Source organism: Medicago sativa, chromosome 3 (assembly GCF_051527215.1).
Source record: "Medicago sativa cultivar Bolivia chromosome 3, Bolivia_mono, whole genome shotgun sequence".
Taxonomy (NCBI): domain Eukaryota; kingdom Viridiplantae; phylum Streptophyta; class Magnoliopsida; order Fabales; family Fabaceae; genus Medicago; species Medicago sativa.
Genome location: NC_140751.1, coordinates 83,639,971 through 83,667,533, shown reverse-complemented (window position 1 = coordinate 83,667,533; position 27,563 = coordinate 83,639,971). Strand labels below are relative to the sequence as shown.

The 27,563-nt window shown below is 30.9% G+C and overlaps 1 protein-coding gene and 1 long non-coding RNA gene across 2 annotated transcripts; both read left to right on the top strand.

The window, feature by feature from the left end:
* Positions 1-4,968: 4,968 nt before the first annotated feature.
* LOC146941083 (uncharacterized) lies at positions 4,969-26,001 on the top strand. Its single transcript, XR_015032251.1, has 2 exons — positions 4,969-5,144; positions 25,579-26,001. It is a non-coding gene; the product is annotated as an uncharacterized LOC146941083 (long non-coding RNA).
* On the top strand, positions 21,419-23,429 carry LOC146941084 (uncharacterized). The gene is made up of 3 exons (XM_085754872.1): positions 21,419-21,518; positions 22,214-22,618; positions 22,711-23,429. The coding sequence occupies exons 2-3, from the start codon at positions 22,231-22,233 to the stop codon at positions 23,292-23,294; spliced, it is 972 nt and encodes a 323-aa protein (XP_085610998.1). The 5' UTR covers positions 21,419-21,518; positions 22,214-22,230; the 3' UTR covers positions 23,295-23,429.
* Positions 26,002-27,563: the final 1,562 nt, after the last annotated feature.

The following is a 27,563-nucleotide window of genomic DNA, read 5'->3' as shown; positions in this document are numbered from 1 at the left end:
ATGAGAGTATATAGAATAGAGTGAATTCCTGGTGATTTACGAGTTTGTTGAAGGAGTTCGAAATTTTTTAGTATATGTTTTACCAAAAAATTAAACTAAATAAAAAAGTCACATTGTTTTAATAATAAATACAACAACCCTTTATTTTGTCAAATTAGCAGTAACACATGCAATTTTTCATTGTCAAATCCAACCAAAGATCAAAAGTGAATGAATTTGAAATAATAGATGTTAAATAAAAGATATAGCATGAAAGTGAATAACAGCCAATAGCTAAAATTTAAGATAAAAAATTAACAAATGTCATCCAATACCTAACAAAGTAGTTTATCATAATTTTGGGATAATGTTCGAATTTCAGATGAGCCTACATTGAGTTAGATCACCATATTAGGTCAAAAGAAACCATATAAGTGAGATTGCCACACCACATCTTCACAAAAAATCTTAAGTCATTAAGTATATGTGTCATCTCACTTATATGTTGTTCAAAATCTACTATTTTATCCAATGTAGAACGTCAACTCACACTTGATACATTAACATATGTTAATCAAGTGTATGACTATCCACATCCGTAAATATGTGACATAGTCAAATAAGGTCAATCGTAGGCACATCATGTTCAAAAAGGTAGTTTGATAGTGATTTCATGGAGGCAAATTTATGTTTATTTATTTCATGATAATAGAGAAAGGAAATTAAAAAGAAAAAATAGAATACGAAAAAAGAATTTGAACTTGATAAAAATGATTAGGAAAAAAATATATGTAGCATGCTTTATCCGAAAAATTATTGGGAATAAACTGAGTTGCCGGTAATTGTATGGGTTTGTTGAAGGGGTTGAAGATTTTTGGGTAATTATTTTACCAAAAAATTAGACTTAATTAACAAAGCGTCACGTCATTTTCAAATGTCTAATAAGCATGTGCTTTGTCAACTAACATAACACATCTGCATTTTTCCATTGTAACATCCCTCTAAAGACCAAATGTAAAGTAATTTTAAATGATAAAGGTTGAATATAAAATGGCATGAGAGCGAATGACATCCAAAAACTATATTTAAGTTAAAAAATAAATAAACAAATGACATCTAAACACCAACAAAATAGTTCATCTTAATGTTGGGACAATCACACAATGGAGATTGACACCACATATCGACTTAAAATATCTAATGAGCTTATGAGTATGCATTTTTTTCAACTCAGCATAACACTTCTACATTTTTCAATTCTTAGATCCCACCAAAGACTAAAAGTAAAATGGTTTGAAATAATAGATATTGATTAAAAAAAACATCATCAAAGCAAATGACATCCCTAAACTATAAATTTTAAGATGAAAAAATTTAATAAATGATATCCAAAACTAACTAAATAGTTCATCATAATATGTGTCTTCGAGGGAGCCTATTTTTTTTTTTTTATATATATAATCAGTTTAGGCTAAGATCAACCACAAAAGTAAGATTCACACCACATCTTCATCTAAAATCTTAAGACATTATGTACATAAGTTATCTCACTTATATTTTCCTCACCATCTACCATTGAATTCAATGTGAAACTTTAACTCACATATGACACATTAACATCTCTCTTAAATGTGAGACTTTTTGCATGTGTAATATGGTGACATATCCAAATTATAAGGACAACCGAGACCTAACATGAAAAAGGAATTTTTTACATGAGATAGATGTCAAGGAAAACATGTAAGGGGTGTGTGCTTTAACCTTTAAAGTATAGCAAATGGATTGAGTTGCTTGCAATTTTGTAGGTATGTTGAAGGATTAGGAGATTTTGGGGTAATTACTTTACGAAAAAAATAGACTCAATTAAAAAACGTCACATCATTTTAAAATTTCTAATAGGTATATATTTTCGTAAACTCAAAATAATACATTTATCTTTTTTCATTATCAGAATTCACAAAAGACCAAAGTCAAAGAGTTTGAAATAAGGAATGCCGAATAAAAAAACAATGAGCGTGAATGAAATTCAATAACTAAAATTTAAGATAAAAAAGTTAAACAAATGACATATAAAAACTAACAAAACAGTTCATCATGATTTTGGGACTTCTAGGGGATTATGCATAGAGTTTGATCACCATCTTAGATTAAGAGAAACCTCACAAGTGAGATTGATATCATATCTTCGTCCAAAACTTTTAGGCATCGTGAGTCATCTCACTTATATGATGTTCAAAATCTATTATTCCATCCAATACAGAACTTTAATACACATTTGATAAATTATCATTCAACTATCCACATCCGTAATTACATGACGTATTTAAATATGGTCAATTGAAATCACAAAATGTTCAAAAAAATTAGTTGGCAGTGGTTTCATGGAGAGGGGTTTATGTTTCTTTCTTCCATGAGAAGAAATAAAGAAAATTAAAAGCAAAAAAAATCAAAAAAGGAATTAAAACACAAGGGAAGATAGGCAAAGGAAAATAAGTATTGTGCATTTTTTTTTTGTGAGAGTATAGAGAATATTGTGAGTTCTTGGTTATTTTATGGGTTGGTCGAAGGAGTCCGAGATTTTTGGGTAATTATTTTACCAAAAAATTAGATTCAATTAAACAAACGTCACATGATTTTTTTTAAGGAAAACGTTACATGATTTTAAATTGTCTAATAAATATATATTTTTGTCAACTCAAAGATAACACAACGACAATTTACCATTTTCACCTGCTACAAAAGTCCAAAAGTGAATAAATTAAAATAATAGACGTTGAATGAAAAAAAAAACATATGGAAGAGAATGCCATATAAAAACTAAACTTTAAGATGAAAATAAACAAATGATATCCAAAAACTAAAAAACCGGTTAATAACAATATTGTGATTTTCGCATAATCCTACATTGAGTTTGATCATCTCAACATACAAAGATAATCCAAACACGTGAGTTTGACACCACATCTTAACCTAAACCTTCGTAAATTATGTATATGGATCATATCACTTATATGTTGCTCAACATCTACTCTCACATCCAATGTGAAACTTTAGCTCACAATCGGCACATTAACATATCTCACTTAAGTATAAGACTCTCCGCAAACCGACATTTGTCACCGGGATTCACCCATGCTTCATTCGCAAAGTCGAACCGAGTTATAATATCATCATTGAACCTTATGGAAAGAGCCAACACTGGTGTTAATCTACTCATTAGACATAGAGCAACCACATAAATGAGAATAATACATCTTCATCCAATGTTTTAATTACGACGAAATTCTAGCCCGTGCTTGGCACGGGTGTCCATACTAGTAATAAAAATAAATAAAGGAGGATAATATAAACTATGCGATATAATTATATAAGTGTCAGGTTGAATTTCTCAACAAAAAAAGTGTCAGATTGAAAGATAAGCTCCTATTAAACTCATTGTTTCGCCATTGTAAGGCTTTGCTAACATATAATTGGTGGCTAAATTCCATTATGCAACTCCTTTTTTATTTTATGATAATCTATCAGTCCATTAGTGCTTAACTTTTGGAAAAATTAATTAATTGTAATACTAAATCTAAATTAGCATATTCCACAATTAGTGGTTGTTAAGTAAACTTTCCTTCCTTCAAAAAAGAAAAGTAAACTGTTCGCATTGTGCATACCGCATACTACTACCCCATCTTTAAGATGAGATCACGCATGTCTCTTCTTAAAGAGATATATAAATGTAAAAACATGAGATATAAAAGTAGATGGACGATTAGCATAGAAAATGACTCTTTTTTTTGTTGAGGAAGCATAGAAAATGACTTGAATTTTAGTTTAGAGGCAGTGTATATGTGTAATGGGTACGTAGTGATATGTAAATATTTAAGACAAGGAAACTAAAGGACCCATACTTTTTATGTAGAACCAATATCTTGACCCAAGGACACGAAACTGAGTAGAAATAATGTTTGGCTGCAAATTCAATGCCCAAATAATGGTTTACTTATAATACTAGATTTTGTTAATATACACATTATAGAGTGATAAATTAATCTCTTTCATATCAATCCTGCATCCGCCTTGCATGTGAATGTACCTAAATTACTTGGAATTTGATGGTTACAAAGATAGTATAACATGATTTTAATGCGTACGTCTTTTTAATTTTACTCTTTCATTTAAAATATTTTATCATTTCTGTAATATGTACGTCTTTCCACTAATGTACACATACTGATTAGGGTTTTGGCCCTTTTTTTGTACCCGAAAAAAAAAAATCAAATTAAAATCACAAGAAAACACCTCTGTGGGCATTGGATTTGATATACTACACACTTCAATCAATGTCAAGGCCATTCCAATATAAGTTATTCGCAAATAATTTAATAAGCAGCAAGCAACATATAGTATGTCCGAGCCTGCAATGCCACTCCTCCCACTCAAGGAATCAAAGCTGACTTGTCATCTTAGCATCAATAATATTAATTGATGATTTAATTTATATGTTAAGATAGCAATTAACACCTTTAGTTAACCATGAAGCCCATTTCAGACATTTTATAATTGTATTAATATCCACTTCTTCTGTGCTCTAAACCGGTCACCATATTAATGTATATATTTGTGTGGTGTATATGTGTTTGTGTATAATACAAACTGTAACATATATTTAGTTAACGGTTTGAACACATGATGCTGCACGCACAAACCAAATTTTAATTTCCATAATATACTATGGCACTATGGCAACAAGACATTATATTTTTTTGCTCAATGAATTAAATAAACACCAATGCATGCATGGTTGTAAAGCAAAGCCACAAACCATATCAACATTAAATAGTAACATTAATTAACGTACTGCATGTTCCACATACTGATCACTACAGTATCTACTTGCAATCCCAACTCCTATAAATTCCATCTTTGGGAACACTATTTTGGCAGAGCATTTAGTTCAATTCAGTCTAATTATTATAATTAATTATCAGTTAAGTAACTATAACATGTCTTCAATTGGTGCACGTTCAGCTGAAATTTTTGTTATGCAGAAGAGGCTGAAGGAAAAGATGAAAATAATGGAAGAGGAAAGAGTAAGAAAGGGAGAGGTAAGTGGTGATAATCAAAATAGAAAGGTGCATGCAAGTTCAAGTTCTAGTACTATTGGTAAGAATAAGGTGCACCCAGGAGTTGCACCCAATTCAGCATAATGATAACTAAAGATCAGCCTCTCACAAAAAAAAATAGTTTTTTCTTTTTGCTCTTTCTTTTCTATACCTGTTTTGTATGATCAAGTTTAATGGTTTGTTTGTATAATAAAGCTTGTTTAGTTACTATGAGAATGAGAAAATACTACTATCATTTATGATGTGGTATATCTCGATCAGTAGCTTGTAACGTGTCACAAATTTGAATCAGTGTGTCTATTTCACAGAACAACAAAGGGGACTTTGTTATACATTTTTATCCTCTTGTAGGTGATTTAATTTCGTTGATAGTTTGTATGTAAAATAATCAAGGATCATTTGCATATTACGGTTTATATTTGTTATGATAAACTCCATGATATAACTATCACTAAATTAGTCTCATTTAATCACCAATAATGCATCTGCATGTCTGTTGTTCTAAAAAAAATCATTATTTCTCTTATCTTAGGTAAATAAGGGTACAATTATAAATCAAATAGTTTAAGTAAATGGAGTGATGAAATTTAAAGAAGTAAGTTGTAACCAAAAAAAATAATAATTAAAAGAAGTAAGTTATCCCAAAAGTTTGTATCCCCTATGAAAATGAAAATACCAAATTAGATGAATGATGACAAAATTGTTCATAAAATAGTTTAAATGGCTAGAGTTTGGAGAAGAAATAGGATGTGCCGGAAGTTGGTGTCATCTTATATACAAGTATAGAAAATTAATTTTTTTATTAAAAAAAATAGATAATTATAAATAAAAATTTAAATGAGATCATTACTTTCAATGTCATTCAACACATATTTTACTAACAACATATTGGTTTGAAAAGATTTGGACTCAAATTTCTTAAAATAAGGTCTTGAAATTGATTGAATGTTGTGAATGGAAAAATTATGGTTGAGAGGGGAGATCCCACCAAAAAATTGTCAGCTAGGTTCTCCGACGGTCATTAATCATTAGCATAGTTGTATAAAAAATCAACACATATTTTTGAGATATAAAAATAGAGAATGTATTATGTGCAATTTACATGAGGTATAAAATTAAATTCATAAATATTTTTATTAAATAATTACCTATCATTTTTATATACTAATTTAATTATTTAAACAATGAATTTTGAATATTAATTTAGTACCAGATACGCAAAGTTTTGCAGTCACTAATTGTCAACACTCAACATATTATTAAGAGTTGCATCCTTATATATATGACCCATTCACTCACAATTAAAGAGTCTTAAACACATGACCCCTTTATATAATCTATATACTTTTGCTTTCGTCCTTCACCCTTTACTTTTACTTGCTCATATGTAAGTATTTCATTAAAGACTCGAACATTTTTATATACTGTTTGTATTTTCTTGCTCATATCCTTACAATTTCAGTCGATTTACTTTTGTCAATATTTAAAGCTCTATCTTCTATATTATTTTTTTGAGGGACTCTATCTTCTATTTTATGTGTGTGTATATGTATGTTTGCTAAACTTCATATATATTGATTGTTGATCAAGGACAACATTTTAAATATCGGTAAAAGTTTTAAAGATCGCAATCCTTGAAAAATTATGGATATTCACTATCAAAAGTGGTATATGCAACATTTATCATAATCGTATTGTGGTCGTGACAACATCAAAAATCTTGATGTTGTAGCCTTAACTGAAATTGCATATCTATATTTTAAACCTTGATTAAGGATATGCTTTCTTGGAAAAAATGATATTTTTTTCTAACACTTAGTCATTCAACACGTTGGTCTATGTAGTACTGGACTCTCTAAAAATAAAGTCTCAAATTTGAATTTTGTGATTGAAAAAATTATAGTTGAAAGGGGAAACCCCGCGAAAAATGTTGTCAACTAAGTTCTCCTACGGAGATTAATTATCAGTAAAGTTGTATACGAAAACCAAAATGTATTTTTTACATATAAAAAACATAGAATATTTTATATGAAATTTATATGAGTAAAAATATTAAATTCATTCCTTCAAGAGAAAAATTAAATTCATAAATATTTTTATTGAATAATTACCTATTATTTTCATATACTAATATTCCTATTTAAATAATGGGTTTTTTATTTTTTAGTATTAAATTAATAATACGCGCAAAAAATTATGCATTGTCATTGCCACTCATTATCAACAGTTAATGTACATTGCATATCCTTATCTCACTCTCTCACAATTAAACAGTCATGTCCAGGAATACATAACCCTCTTTATATATCATATTTGCTCTTTCTTGCTCATTGCCCTATACTTCTTTAGAGAGACTGAGACGAGGTATATGCTCATTTAATCCTTACAATTTATGTCATTTTACTTTTATATGCTTAAAGATTTATCTTTTATTTCATTTGTGTGTATTTTTATTTTTTTTGAGAGAATTTCATTTGTGTGTATGTGTGTTTGCTCATCTCCATATTGATTGTTGAACAAAAATATATTTTAAATAGTGGTCATAGTTTTAAGATCAAAATCCATGAAAAATTGTGGGTATTCAAAAGTGGTAGTTGCAATATTTATCACAATCTTCATGCGATCACGACAACATAAAAAATCTCGATGTTGCAACCTAGACCGCAGTTGCAGATCTATATTTGAAACCTTTATTAAAGTTATATTTTCTTAGGAGTAGTCTACCTGAATTTTTCTCTTTATTTATTTTTAAAATGAAGTATATTTATTCTGGTTATAAATTGAGATTAACTCGTATACAATCATCAAAATAAATTAATTTTATATTGGAATCGAATTAGAGTCTTTTATTTGGCACTGCATATTATTAATTTTAAGATTTAGTTATAAGAGAGATGAACATTTCATTATAGTAGATTCTTATTGATTGATTTACATCAACATAACATCTCCTTATAAATATTTGTAGCAAATATTTTACGTAGTACATAATATTAAGTCTAATCTCAAATTTTTTATATTTGATTTGATTTAATTTTACATTTTATAGTTATTCTTCTTTCTCCTCTATTTTGCAGTGTACTAGCCATGGCAACATTACAAGCAAATATACAACGAATTCGAAATGGATGCATAACTACTCTTTTGGCTTGCCAAACATGTGCATTAATCTTAATGGACTATGATGTTAGACAAACATCAACATTGTTGAGTTTTGGGCATTTTTCAATAAACCTTGCATTACACCTTAATTGTCTCCTACATGCAACTTTTTGTTGTGTTGAAGGATTTGTGTGGCCTCTTGCAAGAGACACTCTTGTTGTTCGAATCTCCAAGCGTTCTTTTGTCTTTGCCCTACCTGGTCTTTTATACGGCCTTCAATTTCCTACGAGTTGCCAACCAGAACTCATAAATACCTTTGTTGAGGTGGTTATCCAATTTGCTCATTACAAGGATATTAGTAATAATGGACAAGGTAAAGTACTTTCTTCATGATTTTCTTTTGTCTCTAATTTTGTTTTGGTCTTTTAAGGTTTGAGAACGCATGTTAGGAAGTAATACTCCTTCGGTCTAGCAACTTTTGACTAAATTATGTATATGGTCTCAATTATAGACCATGTACATCATTTATTCAATTAACCTAAAAATTGAAAAGTTGTTTATAATTGAGATCAGGTGGAGTAGACTAAGATTACATTTAGACAATTTTATCCTTCATTCATTTAGTAAAAGTAAAATACTACATTTTATGCATGCTTTAAATATTGTTTTTGTAAAAATTGAGGTAGCAAAATTATTGTGTCTTGATTTCTTAAAACTATCGAATTTTTTGAACAAATATAAAACGAAAATTAAATGACTAAAGATTATGAACGAATGATGTACTATATGTTCTATTGAATTGAATTACTCCATTCAAATTTTTTGCAAGAAATTACTCCATTCGTTTAGTTTAATTTAATTTCATCTCTCGTCGATTTCATATACTCTCTCCGGTCCTAAATGTAAGAGAATAATTTTTTTCAGGTTCATTCTATTGAATAATTAAGTTATATAGACTATAATACTCTTAATGTATACATTTAGTTCAAACACACAACTCTCTCTCTCTCTCTCTCTCTCTCTCTCTCTCTCTCTCTCTCTCTCTCTCTCTCTCTCTCTCTCTCTCTCTCTCTCTTGTCTCTTACGCACGCAGACGATGTCTTTATATTTTATTGACCTAATGTCAAATAAATTTGTCTAAATTTATTTCCTTGTACTAGCAAAAAAAAATTATGCAATTTAAATTTATGAATAAAGAAAACAGCATATTATATATATACCCCCCACAAAAAAGAGTATGTATATTTCCACTATTTAGAACACGATTAAGTTTGTTTATATTTTATCTTAAGCAAGTTAAATCCTACTATATATGTTAGCAATTTTCATCAATCCCCGATTATTTAATACTCCCTCCGGTCTCAAATGTAAGAAAATATTCTTTTTTAGGTTCATAGATTAATGAATGTATCTTACATATAATATAGACTATGTACATTAATTACTCAATGAACCTAAAAAAAGAATTTTTTCTTACATATGAGACCGGAGGGAGTATACATGTATCATTATAGCTAACTTTTGATATGATTGGTTACAGGGTACTTAGTAGAGGATAAAGAACCAAACATATGGAACAAGGTGCGTCCAAATATTGAAGCATTGGCAGATGAAACCCTGAAGAGACTAGGTCATTTACCAGGGAGGTCTCGTTTTATGTTACCAGACCTAATAAATGCATGCAGCATAAGGGCTACTCGCATGTCAAGATCTACCAAACAGCTTATAGAGGGCATGAAAATTGGTACATTGGCAAATACGTTTGTCAAATTCATTCATCCATCTAATAATGCTCATGATGATGATCAAGGTAGTGCATATGCTTCTGTGCGTGCATTTAGTTTCTTCGTTGATTGTGCTGAAATTGCTTGGTTGCAAGGTCATGGTTATGTGGTGAATGAAGAGCCTCTTCATGTTTTTTATCATGACACTGATTTCAAACTTTGGGAATTTACTAAAGATGGTTTTTTGGCTTTTATGCGTATCTTGAGATCAAGTGTTGCAATTAAAAACAAAGAGGAGCTTTTGAATTTGAATATAGCGCCAATAAGAAAGGGAAAGAGATCATTCAGGTTTCCAAGGGTGAACTGGGAAGGTATTTTAAACAATATGAGAAAGGGAAAGAGGTCGGTGAGGTCTCCAAGGGTAAACTGGGAAGGGATTAATGTATGTGATCTTCCATGAGACTTCATATAGCATGAAGATTAATTACATGGATTAGATTCTCATATATATATATTCTATATTATGCAATAAAGTGTTGCAAGAATTTGTTGCAGCTACTGTCTAAACATTTTTCTTGTAACTTCAAAGTTTTCATTCACCTCCAACCTATAAAATATCAACAATTATATTTGAATATCCTTAAGTCTCATACACTCATTCAACACTTTTTTTTTCTTTCTGCATCTCTCTTTTTCTATCACATCATCAACTTTGCACATCTTAAGGTGCATAGACTTTCCACCAAACAATATTAATAAAACATGCCAACTTTTACAAGGGATGACAATCAGTCATATAGTAGTTTTAACATCATTTAGGATCTATTTTAGAGTCTTTTGGCATAGTATCTATGGTTTTAGTTGACTTTTTGTAAATAAACCGACACATACACATGGGAGAGTAAAATGAAAAACAAAGCCTTGGAACAAGTCAATTCACATAAAACAGACAACTCATTGATTGTGCTATACTTTTTACAAGAGTATCACAGTGATTTCTTTAGGTATGGTCACTACGAATGTTTCGGTGAGGCGAAATGGGATAGAGGATGAACAAATTTAACTATTATAAGAAGCATGATGCGTGCTATGAGCCATGCGCCACGCCATCATAAGGAAAAATGAAGTGGTCAAGTATTGTCCATGACATGATGTGCATAAGGTTGTGTACGTCGCGCATCTACTATTTCAGAGAATTAGAGAATTTCTCGCTTATAAATAGAGAGGTCTTGCCTCACTTGAAAAACACGCTATGTCGAGGAGAAGAAGGCAAAATATTGATTTATGAAGGATATCAAAGATCGGAGGCATCCCAGAGGCGAGGAATTGATTATGGGGGTGTATATGGTCAAATGTATAAAAAGGCCCCAACAAACTTAAGGCCAGTAGCTTTTTTTTTTTTTTTTTTAAGAAACTACTTTAAAAGACCCCAAACCCTAATAGACTTAAGTCTAGTTGACCGTCAACCTTTTTTTTTGGAATTTCATTTTGCACGCTACTCACTTCTCAATCGCCTTCAAAACTTATTTGTTGTATTTTAGATTTTATAGATTTTTACTAGTTTTTTCAAAACAGTAACATAAACTATTAAAATAAAAATTTAAAGAGACATAATACAAATTGTCAAAAATTGAACACATTTTATTATTTGGTATCCTTAACTAGTGCTCCGAGGGCACCGATCACATGACCCATCTTTATATAATCTTTTTTGTGTTTAGAATATCATGAGTAGCTAAACTCTTATAGTTAGGTCATGTAGATAACGTCCCTCGTCGTGTCCTACTTGAACCAAGTAATATTTTGAGTACCTTTAAATGCAATTATTCTATTTGGTTTTATTTAAATATAGTTTGTTCTTAATGCTTTATATGGATAAAAAATTATGTGATATGTTTCTATTAAACAAATGTGATATGAAGCTATATTGCTCATTACATCTTTTTTATATAAATAAAAATAATACATTTTGAAATACGGGTCGGTCGACCCATCGGGCCGTGTAGACCACTTGCTAATTGGGTCGGGTTCAATTTTGGTAGCCCATGAATCAAGTGGGCCGACCCTCTCGTGGCCTATTTATATGAGCTAGTTCACCGGACCGATGCGGGTTTGGGAGGGTTGGTCCAATTAACGGATCTACTCACGCCTTTTACAAGGTTTATCTCTCGGTTTGCTCAACGCGCCCTCCCTTTTTACAAGTTGTTGAGGAAAGAGACCAATTTCAAATAGTCAAGAGAATGCGAGGAAGCGTTCGCCAAACTAAAGCAATTATTGTCTCAACTCGTCGATTTTGACTCAACCCAACCAAAATGAGATCTTGTTCCTCTACATTTCAGGTCGCCGCATAAATAGTCGGTGCGGCCCTCGTCATCGAACAAAAGTTGGTTAACTTCATCATGAAGGTTTTCCAAGGGTCAAAGACACACTCCCAATAGATAGAGAAAGTAGCCTTGGATTTGGTAACGACGTCCAAGAAACTTAGGCAATACTACGCTTGACGACATCATAGTACACTTGGTTTTTTTTCCATTAAAACTCTTGGTGAACCCGAACCTAGAATTAGTCCGATCCGCCTCAAAAGCAAAAGGGGACTTCGGGCAAGACAAAAGGACTCTAATTGCAACCGATATTGGATCGACACTGTCTACTTTCATCGGTTAATCTTAGCAACCTCAAAGATTAGCATGGAAAGTCATTGTCATTTAACATGACCCCTTTTGTACCTCCTTCAAAAGGTAATGAGGTCTCCAAGATTAACCGACGACAGTCGACAAACGATGTGGGTAACCTCATACCGCCGTCATTCATGTGACAAATGATCGTCGATAATAGAGCGCAAAGAAGACAAATGTGAGGAGTGAAGAGGATAAAAAAATGTGTGAGAGAAATGAATGTGAACATTTCCTTTTATTGTCATGGAGAACTTCGTAGTATCCGTAATGTACTCGATTTTCGCTAGTTTTATTTTATTATTTATTTGTGTGTGTTATATGTGTTTATATGTGATTATTTGCTTTTGTGTGTATTTTGGTTGGGATTCGTAGAATTCGGTGTTAGAAGGGTATTTTAGTCATTTTGGACTTGGGGGCATTTTGGTCATTTTGATAGTAGGGGTAATCTTGTAATTTAGTTGAGGATTATTTTTAGTACTTAGTGAGAGTTATTATTTCACCAAGTTACTAGAGAGTGTAGTAATTATTTTATTTACCGATAAGTTACCGTTAGTGAAGTAAGTTACCGTTAGTGATATACTATACCGTTAAGTGAGTAGTAACATTTCTTGAGGTTAGAATAGAAATGGGTTAGGCCCATTAATGTTTGTGAGATAAGCCCAATTGGATAGAACATATATAAACTCTAGTTGTTGGTAAAGATGAGGTTTTACAAACATTTATCATTTCATTTCATTTGAGAAGAGAAGAGATAGAGGCTAGAGAGAAGAACAAGAACAAGGGTTAGAGGCAAGAGGTGATTCATCATCTAGGAGCTAAATTGAGGCTTGGGTTAGAGAATCTTGGTGTTAGAGGTAAGAGGGTTAGAATTCAACCATAATTCATAACTTTTCATTTCTACCCATTTTATGAAATTGATGAATTGAATCTAATTGTTGTAAATTCGTGCATGATTATTGTTGTTATGTTAGAGAACATGATTTGTATGATAATTGCATGTTAGTATGTGAGTTAACATGTCTAAATGCATAGTTGTTGGTGCTTTGTGTTCTTGAGCCAATTTGATGAAAAATGAAGTTGTAGTGATGATTTGTGCATGAATTTGTGTTCATTAGTTGTTGTTGATGATTGTTGAACCGTTGGAACCAAATTATTATGATTGGAATTGTTGTTTATGGATTTGGGAAGAGATTTGTGGTTGTGTTGGTGTTTTGAGAAAATTTTATGATTTTGGTGAAATGAGTCAAATTGTTGTTTCTAATGCATGATTCATGTTTGTTTAAGTGTATTGAACCTATTTTGACCCATAAACATTTTCTCGAAACGTGTTTTGGGAGTTGGGGATTTGAAAAATGGGATTTTGGGTGAAAAATGTGTGAAAATCAGAATCGTCGAAGAAATTCGTCGAATTTCGCTAATAAACAATCGTTCGGAGTTTTTCGCCGATAGCGAAAATTGAGCTAATAGCCCAGATTACGCTAATAGCGAAATTGCCCGTAAACAGACTTTTCGTTTTGTTCGTTTTGAGCTTTTGGGGACCAATCCAATACTTCTAAAATGTTTTTTTGGACTTAATTAACCTCTCGTTTACACCTTTAATCCTACCGTAACATGATTTGATTTGGTTTGGACTCGAATTTGTGAAATTGTCTAACTTTGGTAAAAACGGTCCAAACGTCGATCTTTCCGTAAACTCGTTTTCTCTCGGAGATTGAAGTAGGATTAGAGTTGTATAATGTTTATATGATTTCTAAAAATGGTTACGATTGGTTCCATCAAGTTTGAACTTGTTTTGCTTTGACAATGAGAGTTTTTGTGAAAAGTGATAAGGTGAGACGAAATTTGAGTTTTTCATGAATTCATCGTATTTGGCCGATGAAATGCTTATGTAACCTCTACTGCACATATATGTGACTTGTGAGAATACGTGGCATAGGCAATTGAGCTTGTCTACTTGGTTTTGACTTAAATGCTCAATTACTTGAATTATTTTGACTTCGAGAGACGAATTGATTAAAAATGATTTTTGAGAGCCTATTCCTTATCAACCTTTTTATGAATGGATTAATATGATTATGAGAGGATGTATGAATGGTTGTTGAGTAAGGAATATGATGTTTGTGATCATATGTTGTATTTGTTCCTTTATTTGATTTGTGAGGAATTATGTGGAAATGTGGCAACTATATGTTGATTTATGTGAAGGTGATTGTTGGTGTATTTATGTGACAACTACATATTGCTTGTGAATGTGTTGGTGATAGTATATATGTTATGTGGTGGATTGTTGTTGATTGCATATATACAAGTATTGTTGATGTTGAGGTGAATTGTTTGTGTGAACATATGCATTGTAGTTGAGTCATATGTTCATGCATACATGACTGATGGTGTTAGATTTTATATCCAATTGAGGTGATTACGATGTTTTTGTTGCATCGAAGGTGACGACCTGGAGGTGTTTTGGTACCACATGCATCTAGATGAGTCTAGAGTCATTGCATAAATTGTTGGTAAATTGAATTGTATTGAGATGTGCTTGATGGTTGCATTTCTAATTGTAATGGTGAATTGAATTGTTAATTGTTAATTGTCAAGGTGAATTTGTAATATGTGTATGATACACTTATTAATATGAACTTGGAATGATGGTAATGAATGATATGAATGTTGTGAATACTTGTGAGTATGTGTATAATTTGTTAATCTTCATACTTGAATGTATCTTTCATTTCCAATGTTCTTATTATTTCTTTTTGGATTATGATGATGTAATGCTAACCCTCGGTTGGTTTACCACCTACCTTTCGTATGGACGGGTAGATGGAGTGCGGGATGCTTAGTTGTTTGCTTGATGATGCCGAGGAGCGGAGTTCCTCTTTATATGCAAGTGTCTAGATTAGGGCTCGATCTAGGGTAGTTCTTGCATGTTGGTTTTTATTTTTGGACTTATGTATTTTGGAGTTGAGTTGGTACTTGTTATTTGAGATTTGGAGATTACATTTGTATCATGTTGAGATTTGAAGATGTTTAAGAATTATATGTATGTTCCGCTGCTATGTTATGTAAACATGATCTTTATGCATGTATCAATTGTGGTTTATTCGAAGACGTAGCATCTATTTCTAGAATATGTTTGTATATTCGCGCGTTTTACCGCTTATTAGAAATAGGGTGTTACAGTATCCATTGTCAAGGCAATCAAGACAAACTATGAATGGTCGAAGCATTAGATTGCAATTATATACCCTTATTTTAGAGTTATGGAAGAGTCAAACATTGATTGTCAAAGTGTCGATTTCCAAGGTACTAGTGACACGACACGTGAGGGCATTCAAGACAACCTCTCGAATGGTCGAAGCGTTAGATTGCAATTATATACCCTTATTTTTCAGTTATGGAAGAGTCAAACGTTGATAAATGGATAAAGTTGTCAAAGTGTCGATTTCCAAGGTACTAGTGACATGACACATGAAAGGATGATGTTCCCAAGGCGGTTGCAAAAATCTAGAACTCCGCAAAGGCTCGCCTACTTCTACCGCCCAAGAGTGGGATGAGAAGAAGGTTCGTAACATCATCTACTCTAGACAGAACAACAACCGCCTACCACAAGTTAGATGGACTACAAGCACCCGCATTTGTATCCACGCTCCGACCTCAATAAGCGACGAAAATGACAACTAAACTCGCAATAACAGACAAGATGGCATGAGAAACCTAGAAAACATGTGAACAGTCCGACAATAAAAGACTTTCATCGATCTTCTAGTACATGCCTTCACTTAAATCCCTCAAATAATAGCTTAGAGGGCAAGTGTTCCGAGCATGGGTTGAAGCTCATTGTCCGATAAGTTCCAAAGGGTTTCTCCTATAAGGAATCTAGGGGGATATGGTATCCAAGTGAACGCATCCACAAGAAGACAAGATAAGAAGCTCACAACATAGAAGAACAGGGACCAAGGTGAACAATCGACAAGTTTTGTGGCGCAAGAAGATGCGAGCTCACGTGAAAAACCAAGACATATTTTACCAACATGTTGGTTTGGATAGAACTAGACTCAAATCTATTACAATAAAGTCTAGAATTCGGATGTTGTGAATGAAAAAATTGTCATTGACAAGAGAGACTCCACATAAAGTTGTCAACTAGGTACTCGACGAAGATTATTCATGAGCAGATTTGTATAATAAAATCAACACATATATTTGACATAAAACCAAAGAGTATATTATTTGCATTTTATATGAGGTATAATATCAAATTCATAAATATTATTCTTTCTAAAAAAATTATTAAATAATTACCAATTATTTTCATATGCCGGTTTTCTCATTTAAATTATGAATTTTTATATTTTTAATATTATTTTAACGCCGAGCACAAAAAGATATGCAATGACTAATTGCCAGCTCATTATTGACAGCTACAACCTTATATAACTCATGCGCGATTAAACGATCTTGTCCATAAATACATGAACCCCGTTTATATAATCTAGGGAAAATACAATAACCTCCCTTGAGGTATGCTCTTACGTCACAAATACCCCCTCTATTTTACAAAAAAGCATAAGCCTCCATCTGCCAAGACGTCGTTAAGCTACCGTTAAAAGAAAACTAAACACATGTCTTCATGGTTTCATTATTTGCTTCTAGATCGGAATTATTTTGAACCAATTTCCTTCCAATTTATTCGAAAAGCCTTTCACCACAAAAAAGCTCATTGCCATCAAGTGGTTCACCCACCTACCAAATTGTCTCTTCCGCCATAAAATGAAAGTGAACATTCTTTTCTTCTACCAATATCTTGCTGGTACGTTGCATCACAACCAGCAAGTGTTCTTCCTCAATTACTGGGCCAAAGAAAAAATCACCACAACCAAACCGTAAAATCAAATGAAAAAGGGAGAAAGGGTGCCCATTCTTTACAATAGAAATGCAGAGAAAATAAGTCTCTGTTTGACGATGACCAACAAACCACGACAATCACAATGACCTCCAAGTGCACTGTTAACGTTATTAATTCATATTCTCCGTTGAACTCGCCATAGTTTATGAAAATGATATTTTTCTATCCACAGTTACATTGGGGAAAACCAATATCATAAATTGATGACCCACAAAATTGAAAATAAAAAATGCAGTAACTGGTTTTTTGGAGCAATTCACTTCTTCGTCGTTCTAATATTATTCTCAATTAGTTCACCACCAACTTAATTTTCCAGTTCTTTTTATTCACTGCTCAAAAACTTGGTTTTAAGAAGTTACTAATCTACAAATACATGATTAATATAGATAGATTTTTGTCCTATAAAAAAAGGATAGATTTTTGTAAAACCTTGATGGAAATCGTCAGTGAAGCAACCTACAATACGAGGAGCAAGTAACCTTAGGAAGAAGATAACCCTGCATTTTCTTTATTCCTGATTTAATGGAGGAAAGATTACTTCCTGATTTGCTTAACTCTGTGAGTTACTATTTGGAACGTTAAGTTTGGAGGGAAGTGATTGTCCATTGTTTGAACAATTAAGGGAGGTAAATGTCTAGTTTGAAAATAGAGGGGGTCTAGGCGTCATTTAGAGAGACCTCGGGGAGGTCATTGTAATTTTCCCTATAATCTATATACTCTTTCTTGCTCTTTTGATCATATTTCTTTAGGGTGTGTTTGAAACAACAGATAGATTAAGGAAAGAAAGCACATGGGATAGAAAGTATATCGAGAATCTTGTTTCCATGGTTTGGTTCCATTGTCACATCGGAAAGAAAGTCTGATTTTGGTGGAGCCCACACTCTAAAACTTTTCCTCCCCACCATGCGAAGAAACACGGGAATACATGCATTATTACAAAATTACTATTGCTTTGAAGCATTTTAATATAGGGCCATCTTAACTTGTGCCCTTAGGCACAAGTTAAGGAACTTAAAATAGAATTAAGTAATAAATTTTATGTTGAAAAGATAACTTTTGAAACTTTCAAGACTTTGAATGCTCAATTTCCGAGAAAAACTTCTACTTTTGGTTACTTAACTTATGCCCCAAGGGCACAAGTTAACATTTCCCTTTAATATATTATCAACATTATTATTTTTTTGTTTTTAATTATTATGCTTCCCTCACCTGTCACTTCACTCTCCCATTTTCATTCTAGTTTACAATATAATATACATATAAATTACTTGTTTTTAATAATGTTACTTATTTATATGTCTATAAATTATATATATAAATATTATATCTATTATGTAGGGATGTTTATGTCAATTTACTAACTATATAGCTATCTCTCCTTTCACTTTCTTCTCACCATTACTCAAACCAAACAACTAGAAAATCATCTCACTTTCTATCCACTTTCATTCTTTTTACATTCTTTCCTTTTACTTTCTTTCCTTTCACTTTCTCTTCTAATCCAAACGCACCCTTAGAGACCGAAACGAGGTACATATTCATCTAATCCTTACAATTTTAATCTATTTATTTTGTTAATATTTATCTTTTATTTCATTTGTGGGTGTATATGTTTGTTTGCTAAACTCAGATTGTTGATCAAGGCCGGCGTTTTAAATAGTGGGCACGAATTTAAAGATCGCAATCCTTGAGAAATGTGGATAAAGACGGTCAAAAGTGGTAGACAACATTTATCATATTCTTATTGTGATTGTGACAACATATAATTAGTGATGATGTAGTCTGGAGTGCAATCCCAGATCTATATTTGAAACCTTGATTAATGATATATTTCTTAGTAGTAGTCTACCTTATTTTTTTTTATTATTATTCAAAATCAAATTGATTCATTCTGGTCATAAATAGATGCGGGCTTAGGTGAAAACCAGCACATATTTTACCAACATATTCTCCGCCACTATTATTATAAATTTCTACTTTTTAGATTCATTCAATAAATGATGTATGTTGTCTATATTGTAGACCACATACATCATTTATCGAATGAACCTAAAAGTCAAAATTTGTTTATAATAAATGGAGGAAAGTATTGGTTTAGGTAGAACTAGACTCAAATCTATTACAATAAGGTCTAGAACTGGGATGTTGTGAATGAAACAACTGTCATTAACAGGGGAGACTCCACATAAAGTTGTCAACTAGGTACTCCGACGTAGATTATTCATGAGCAGATTTGTATAATAAAATCAACACATATATTTGACATAAAACCATAGAGTGTATTATTTGCATTTTATATGAGGTATAATATCAAATCCATAAATATTATTCTTTTTGAAAATTTTATTAAATAATTACCATTTATCTTCATATACTGATTTTCTCATTTAAATTATGAATTTTTATATTTTTAATATTATTTTGGTCCCGTAATATGAGCGAATTCCGGTTTTAGTCACGTAAAAAAATAATTTAAATTCTATCCCTATTATTTCAGATTCTTCCACTTTTGGCCCCTCATTTAAACATGTCAGCAGAATTTGTCAATGTTTCATGCTGACTAGATATTTTTTTCATTTTTTGTGTAGTTAATTTATCCCACGTAGCTTTTTTTCTTATTAATTTTAAATAAAATAAAATTGAAATAGGAAAAAAGTTTAAAATTGCAAAATTATTATTCAATTCATCTTCTCTATCAGGTTCAACACAAACCCAACCCAGAACTTTTTTCTCTGCAAATTTATCCACCAAGGCTTTAAAGTTTAAACTCATAAAAACTCAATTCAATTTCTCACTCAGAACCATAACCCCTCACGTTCAGACAACAACAACGACATCACCCCCACAAATCAACGCAATCACATCGACAAAATCTGTCGCGCCGAAGCTCGTCACAAATCTGTCCAGAACTTGAGTAATTGACAAGAACATAAGAAAATTTAAAAATAGAAAGAGAAGGAGGAGAATAAAAACACAAAAAATACAAGAAAACACATTCTGAACTGTTAAAATAACAAGAACAAAACAAGCTCTAAACCCATATCTCTTTAACCCAAATTCATAAATCTTCAAAACAACAAACCCATATTACTTTAACAATTAGATACAGAAAAATCTTCAACGCAGACAATGTAAAATATTTTGCGAATCTGATTCAAAGTTTGATGCGAATCTTATGCGAATCTGAAAACAGTTAGGGTTTAAAATTAAAGTTTGGGGCTTTTGATTTAATCATAAATTTTCAAAGTGAGATGGTGGTGGCGACCAGAATGGTGGTAGTGACTGATGAGGGAGGGTGTGGTGGTGATTGATTGATGAGGGAGATATCACGGTGGAGGGAGAGAGATGGGAAAGAGGAACAGAGATATGACAGTGCAGTGAGGGTGAAAGAGATGGAGAACAAGGGTAAGTCAATGGTGGTGTGATGAAGACTGATGTGATGAACGGTGGTGGACAGAGATGGTGGTCAGAGGTGAAGAAAGAAGGAGGGAGAAGATGAAGATCGGCTAGAGAGAAAATGTGAGGAATGAGAGATTAAAAATGTTTTTGCTTTTAAATTTATTTTTTTTAATTTCTATTTTAGAATTTTTAAATAATGGAAATAATTATAAATTCCCGGTGAAATAAAAAAATATTAAAATTACACACAGTGTGACATGTGGTTAGATTCGCCGACATGTTTAAATGATGACCAAAAGTGGAAGAATCTCAAATGATAAGGCATAATCTATTTTTTTTTACAGGGACTAAAATCGAATTCACTCATATTACAGGTGACCAAAAGCGATATTAACCTTTATTTTAATGCCAGGCACAAAAAATTATGCAATGACTAATTGCCAGCTCATTGTTGATAGCTACAACCTTATATCACTCACGCGCAATTGAACGATCGTGTCCATAAATACATGAACCCCGTTTATATAATCTATATACTCTTTTTTTCCTCACCTTTATATAATTTATATACTCTTTCTTGCTCTTTTGCTCGTATTTCTTTCGAGACTGAAACAAGGTACATATTCATCTAATCCTTACAATTTTAATCTATTTATTTTGTCAATATTTCTCTTTTATTTCATTTGTGTGTGTATATGTCTATTTGTTAAACTCTAATTGTTGATCAAGGCTGGCGTTTTAAATAGTGGGCACAAATTTAAAGATCGCAATCCTTGAGAAATGTGGATGATGACAGTCAAAAGTGGTAGACAACATTTATCATAGTCTTATTGTGATTGTGACAACATAAAAATAGCGATGATGTAGTCTAGAGTGCGATCCCGCATCTATATTTAAAACCTTGATTAATGATATATTTCTTAGTAGTAGTCTACCTTAATTTTTTTATTATTATTTAAAGTCAAATTATTCATTATGGTCATACATAAAGATTAATTTGTGTACATCATCAATATAAATTAATTTATACTGATATCGATGAAAGTCTTTGATTTTGGCACTTATTTTAATATTATGATTTAATTATTAGAGAAACTAATATGTCAAAATATTAGATTCCCCTTAAACACATATGTAAAATTGGTTTACATCGACGCAATGTCTCCTTTAAAATTTTATAAATATTTATAGAAATGATTTTCCATAGTACAAACTCTAATCTCAATTTTTCATAATTGTTTTGATTTGATTCAATTTTATATTTAATTTATTATTTGATCTACTCTAATATTGTTCAAATTTTCTTACTAGAACATCTTTTGTAAGCCATGTCAACATTACAAGAAAATATACAACAAATTCGAAATGGATGCATAACAACTCTTTTGGCATGCCAAGCAAGTGCATTAATCTTGATGGACTATGATGTTGGACAAACATCAACATCGTTGAGTTTCGGGCAGTTTGCAATAAACCTTGCATTACACCTTAATTGTCTCCTACATGCAACTTTTTGTTGTGTTGAAGGATTTGTGTGGCCTCTTGCAAGAGACACTCTTGTTGTTCGAATCTCCAAGCGTTCTTTTGTCTTTGCCCTACCTGGTCTTTTATACGGCCTTCAATTCCCTACGAGTTGCCAACCACAACTCATAAGTACCTTTGTTGAGGCATTTATCCAATTTGCTCATTATAAAGATATTAATGATAATGGATCAGGTAAAATACTTTCTTCCATTTGTTTAGTTTAATTTAATTTCATCTCTGATTTCATAATAAATTTATATAACTTTTGATATGATTGGTTACAGGGTACTTAGTAGAGGATAATGAACCAAACATATGGAACAAGGTGCGTCCAAATATTGAAGCATTGGCAGATGAAACCCTGAAGAGACTAGGCCATTTACCAGGGAGGTCTCGTTTTATGTTACCAGACCTAATAAATGCATGCCTCATAAGGGCTACTCGCATGTCGGTATCTACCAAACAGCTTATAGAGGGCATGAAAATTGGTACATTGGCAAATACGTTTGTCAAATTCATTCATCCATCTAATAATGCTCATGATGATGATCAAGGTAGTGCATATGCTTCTGTGCGTGCATTTAGTGTCTTCGTTGATTGTGTTGAAATTGCTTGTTTGCAAGCTCGTGGTCATGTGGTGAATGAAGAGCATCTTGATCTTGTTTGTTATCATGACACTGATTTCAAACTTTGGGAATTTACTAAAGAGGGTTTTTTAGCTTTTATGCGTATATTGAGATCAAAACGCAAAGAGGAGGAGCTTTTGAATGTAAGTGATCAGGCAAAAAATAAAGGGAAAATGACATTGAGGCCTCGAAAGGGTAAATTGGGAAAGGATTTTAAACAAAATAAAAAATCGAGAAATTAACGAGATTCTCGTATATTCTCTATTATGCAATAATACATTGCAAGAAGTTGTGGTTGTTGTGACTAAACAATTTTCTTGTAAACTCCTTTGAGGTAATCTCAATATTATATAAAATAAATATATATTTGTTGTTAATTATGTTAGTAAGGTAATTTAGCTTCTTAAAGTCGGGTGGTATTAGTTTGGGATACGGGAATATGTTCCTCCTTAAAGTTTTAGGTTCGATTCTCTCCAAGTACTAATTTGGATGAAATCATTTAGCTTCTTAAAGAAAATTATGTTAGTAAGATCATGCAATATTATAATTTAAAGATATACATATAGAAGTTGATATAGATGATTTGGAATTTGTTTGGTCGGAGGGTGAATGAGAAGGGAAGAAGTATTTTAAATTTTATTGTTTTAGTTATTTTTTTTTCGAGGAGAGAATATTTGTTTTAATTATGACTTGAATATTATTTACCGTGAAAAACGTAATTTTACAATTTCGCTCAATTAAAATCACTATACTCATGGTCGAATCAAACAGAAAGCATTTTAACGGGTCTTATGTTTAGTGTGATTCATAATTGGTGGATCGGCCAAACTCTTCTCATGTGTCTTTCTCTATCCTAATCAAAATCGACATACCTTAGAGAAATTGGACAACTATCTAAAATATATATGCATAGTGCCCACATACTCAAATCTCCCCATTTCACTTGTCATTGTTGTGAGATCATCAACCTATCCAAGTAAATTTCCTATTTGGTTGATATATTTCCTATTTGGTTGGATTCATGTAAATTTCCTCTCCATCAAGAATAAGTCTACCAGGTCTATTGATTTGAGGAACAAGTTAAACACACGAGCATCTTCAAAACATTTCATTGTCATTTTATTTTAGGATTTGAAAGGATTTTATTGAGTTGCACTTAAATTCTTAACATATACCTTTAGGACGACAAAAGTTACCATTTCCTTTGGCTTAATTCATTCTAACAAATTTGGCTTATAAGATGAGGATATTGTGTTCATTTATAAACTCATGCCCATACCCTCTCTTTACCTAATGTGGGACTCTTTAACACACATCTTTCACGCTCATGACCGAACATTTCATAGGTGACCTAAAAGCGGTAATTTTGGCATGTGATCCAACATATCTTAGATAGGCTCTGTAATCATATTAGGTTTTTATATTGGGTCTAACTCGTCTTTTGAAAATCGACTTACAAGACAAGGATTGCACTCATTTATAAATTCATGATCAAGTCATCTTTTATTTAATGCAAGACTCTTTAACAACTAATAGGTTCTAGTCTGGTTTATGGTTTTGTGGAATTTTTTTGTTATGTTTCTTGTAAATGGATTTGAATATCACTTCTACTCTTAACTTAAATTGTAAAAAAAAGTTAAAAAAGTATAAAAAATAAAATAAAATAAAATATGCCCTCATTTTTCAAAGCTAAATAGTCATCAAAAGAATAACATCATCGATATATACATGTACATGAAAAAAATTCTAATCACAAGAAAACACTTCTTCCACCCGGTGGATCAAAGCTGACTTGTCATCTTAGCATCAATAATATTAATTAATGATTTCTATAATGTTGGGATAGCAATTAGCACCTTTAATTAACCATGATGAAGCCCACTTCAGTCATTTTATAATTGTATTAACAACCACTTCCTCTATGCTCTAAACCGACCACCATATTAATGTATATATATTTGTGTGGTGTATATGTGTTTGTGTATAATACAAACTGTGACATATATTTAGTTAACGGTTTGAACACATGATGCTGCACGCACAGACCAAATTTTAATTTCCATAATACATGGCACTCTGACAACAGTACATTCTATTTTTAGTTCAATTAATTAAATAAACACCAATGCATGGTTGTAAAGCAAAACCACAAACCATAACAACATTAATTAGTGACATTAATTAACGTGACTGCTTGTTCCACATACTGATCACTATCTACCATACCTCCAATTCCAACCCCTATAAATTCCATCTTTGGGAACACTAGTTTGGCAGATCACATTTCATAACTAGTTCAAATTCAGTCTAATTATTATTATAATAATTAAGCACTAGTATTAGTCAAATAATTAATATAACATGTCTTCAATTGGTGCACGTTCAGCTGAAATTTTTGTTATGCAGAAGAGGCTGAAGGAAAAGATGAAAATAATGGAAGAGGAAAGAGTAAGAAAGGGAGTGGTAAGTGGTGATGATCAAAATAGAAAGGTGCAGGCAAGTTCTTGTACTATTGGAAAGAATAAGGTGCATCCAGGAGTTGCACCCAATTCAGCATAATGATAACTAAAGAGCCTCTCACAAAAAAAAAAACAATTACAGTTTCTACTTGTTTCTCTCTTTCTATCTATACCTTTTTAGTATGATCAAAGTTTAAACGTTTCATCCTTCAAAAAAGAAGTTTAAATGTTTGTTTGTCTAATAAAGCTTGTTTAGTTACTTTATGGAAGTGAGAAAATACAGTCATTTATGATTTGGGATCTCAGTAGCTTGTAACATATCTCAAATTTGAATCAGTGTATCTACTTCAACATAACAAAGGGGTAGACTTTGTATTGAATTTGGACTTTCTACAGTTGTAGGCTTGTAGCACCGTTCTGTAATTGTAAAGGGTATAATTTCCTTTGTAATTTGTATCTATAATAATAATAATAATAATAATAATAATAATAATAATAATAATAATAATAATAATAATAATAATAATAATAATAATAATAATAATAATAATAATAATAATAATAATAATAATAATAATAATAATAATAATAATAATAATAATAATAATAATAATAATAATAATAATAATAATAATAATAATAATAATAATAATAATGATAATAATAATAATAATAATAATAATAATAATAATGATAATGATAATAATAATAATAATAATAATAATAATAATAATAATAATAATAATAATAATAATAATAATAATAATAATAATAATAATAATAATAATAATAATAATAATAATAATAATAATAATAATAATAATAATAATAATAATAATAATAATAATAATAATAATAATAATAATAATAATAATAATAATAATAATAATAATAATAATAATAATAATAATAATAATAATAATAATAATAATAATAATAATAATAATAATAATAATAATAATAATAATAATAATAATAATAATAATAATAATAATAATAATAATAATAATAATAATAATAATAATAATAATAATAATAATAATAATAATAATAATAATAATAATAATAATAATAATAATAATAATAATAATAATAATAATAATAATAATAATAATAATAATAATAATAATAATAATAATAATAATAATAATAAAGGTCATTTCCATATTACTTCCATAGTCCCACAATGATTGATCAATTTGGCCGCTTCATACATATTAAAAAAATATAATATAGAGAACATTAGATTCATTGAATAGTTGATGTATCTGATCTATATTCTAAACCGGGTACATCAATTATTTATGAATCTAAAAAATCAATTGTTTCTTATCAATAGGATCGGAAGGAGTCCATTAGAGATTACCTCATCCTTAGGCTTGTATTCCATTGGCAAAAGAAAGGAATAGGATTTGGAATGTTCTTTGTAGTGATGAACTCCAATGATTCTATGCATATTTTGAATCAATCTTCATTCGCTTATTTTTAAATCATTCATCTTACAAGATCCAAAAACACTTTTAAATTGCATAACTTAGGAGAAAAATGTAGTCTTGAGATTCAAAAGTCCTTATGGTTTCGATACTCATATTATTATGATGGCAATCTCATACACTTATATGGGTCTCGTTATTTTATAAAAGACTCATTTATAGAGTATTAAACCCACATTAAGTTTACCAATAAAATAGAAAAAAGAGTGTTCCCAACACTCTTATATGTTCCATTAGATTAACAAACCATCCATACAAATATATGCAGAATAATTTGGACCTAGCCAGAAACCCACAATCATACTTTATTATATAATCTCTCAAAAAAAAAACTTTATTATATAAAGATCCAAAATTCATACCAAAGTTTTGGAATCTAATTAGATAAACTAACGAACTCATTCATAATCACTTCCTAGATCAACAAGGGAATATAATGTTGAAAATAAATCCTAAGTTTCATTAGAAACATGTGTTTTTTTATTTAAAATAAAGAAAACATATGTTATTGTTAATACAATAAACATTAGTTTCTCTAAAATGTGAAGAAGAAGAAAAA

What these genes read in the sequence shown, in the direction of transcription:
- LOC146941084 (XM_085754872.1), top strand. Translation starts at nt 22,231, where the DNA reads ATGTCAACATTACAAGAAAATATACAACAAATTCGAAATGGATGCATA. An exon ending in TATTAATGATAATGGATCAG is followed by an intron (nt 22,619 to 22,710) that starts GTAAAATACTTT and finishes GATTGGTTACAG; the next exon opens with GGTACTTAGTAGAGGATAAT.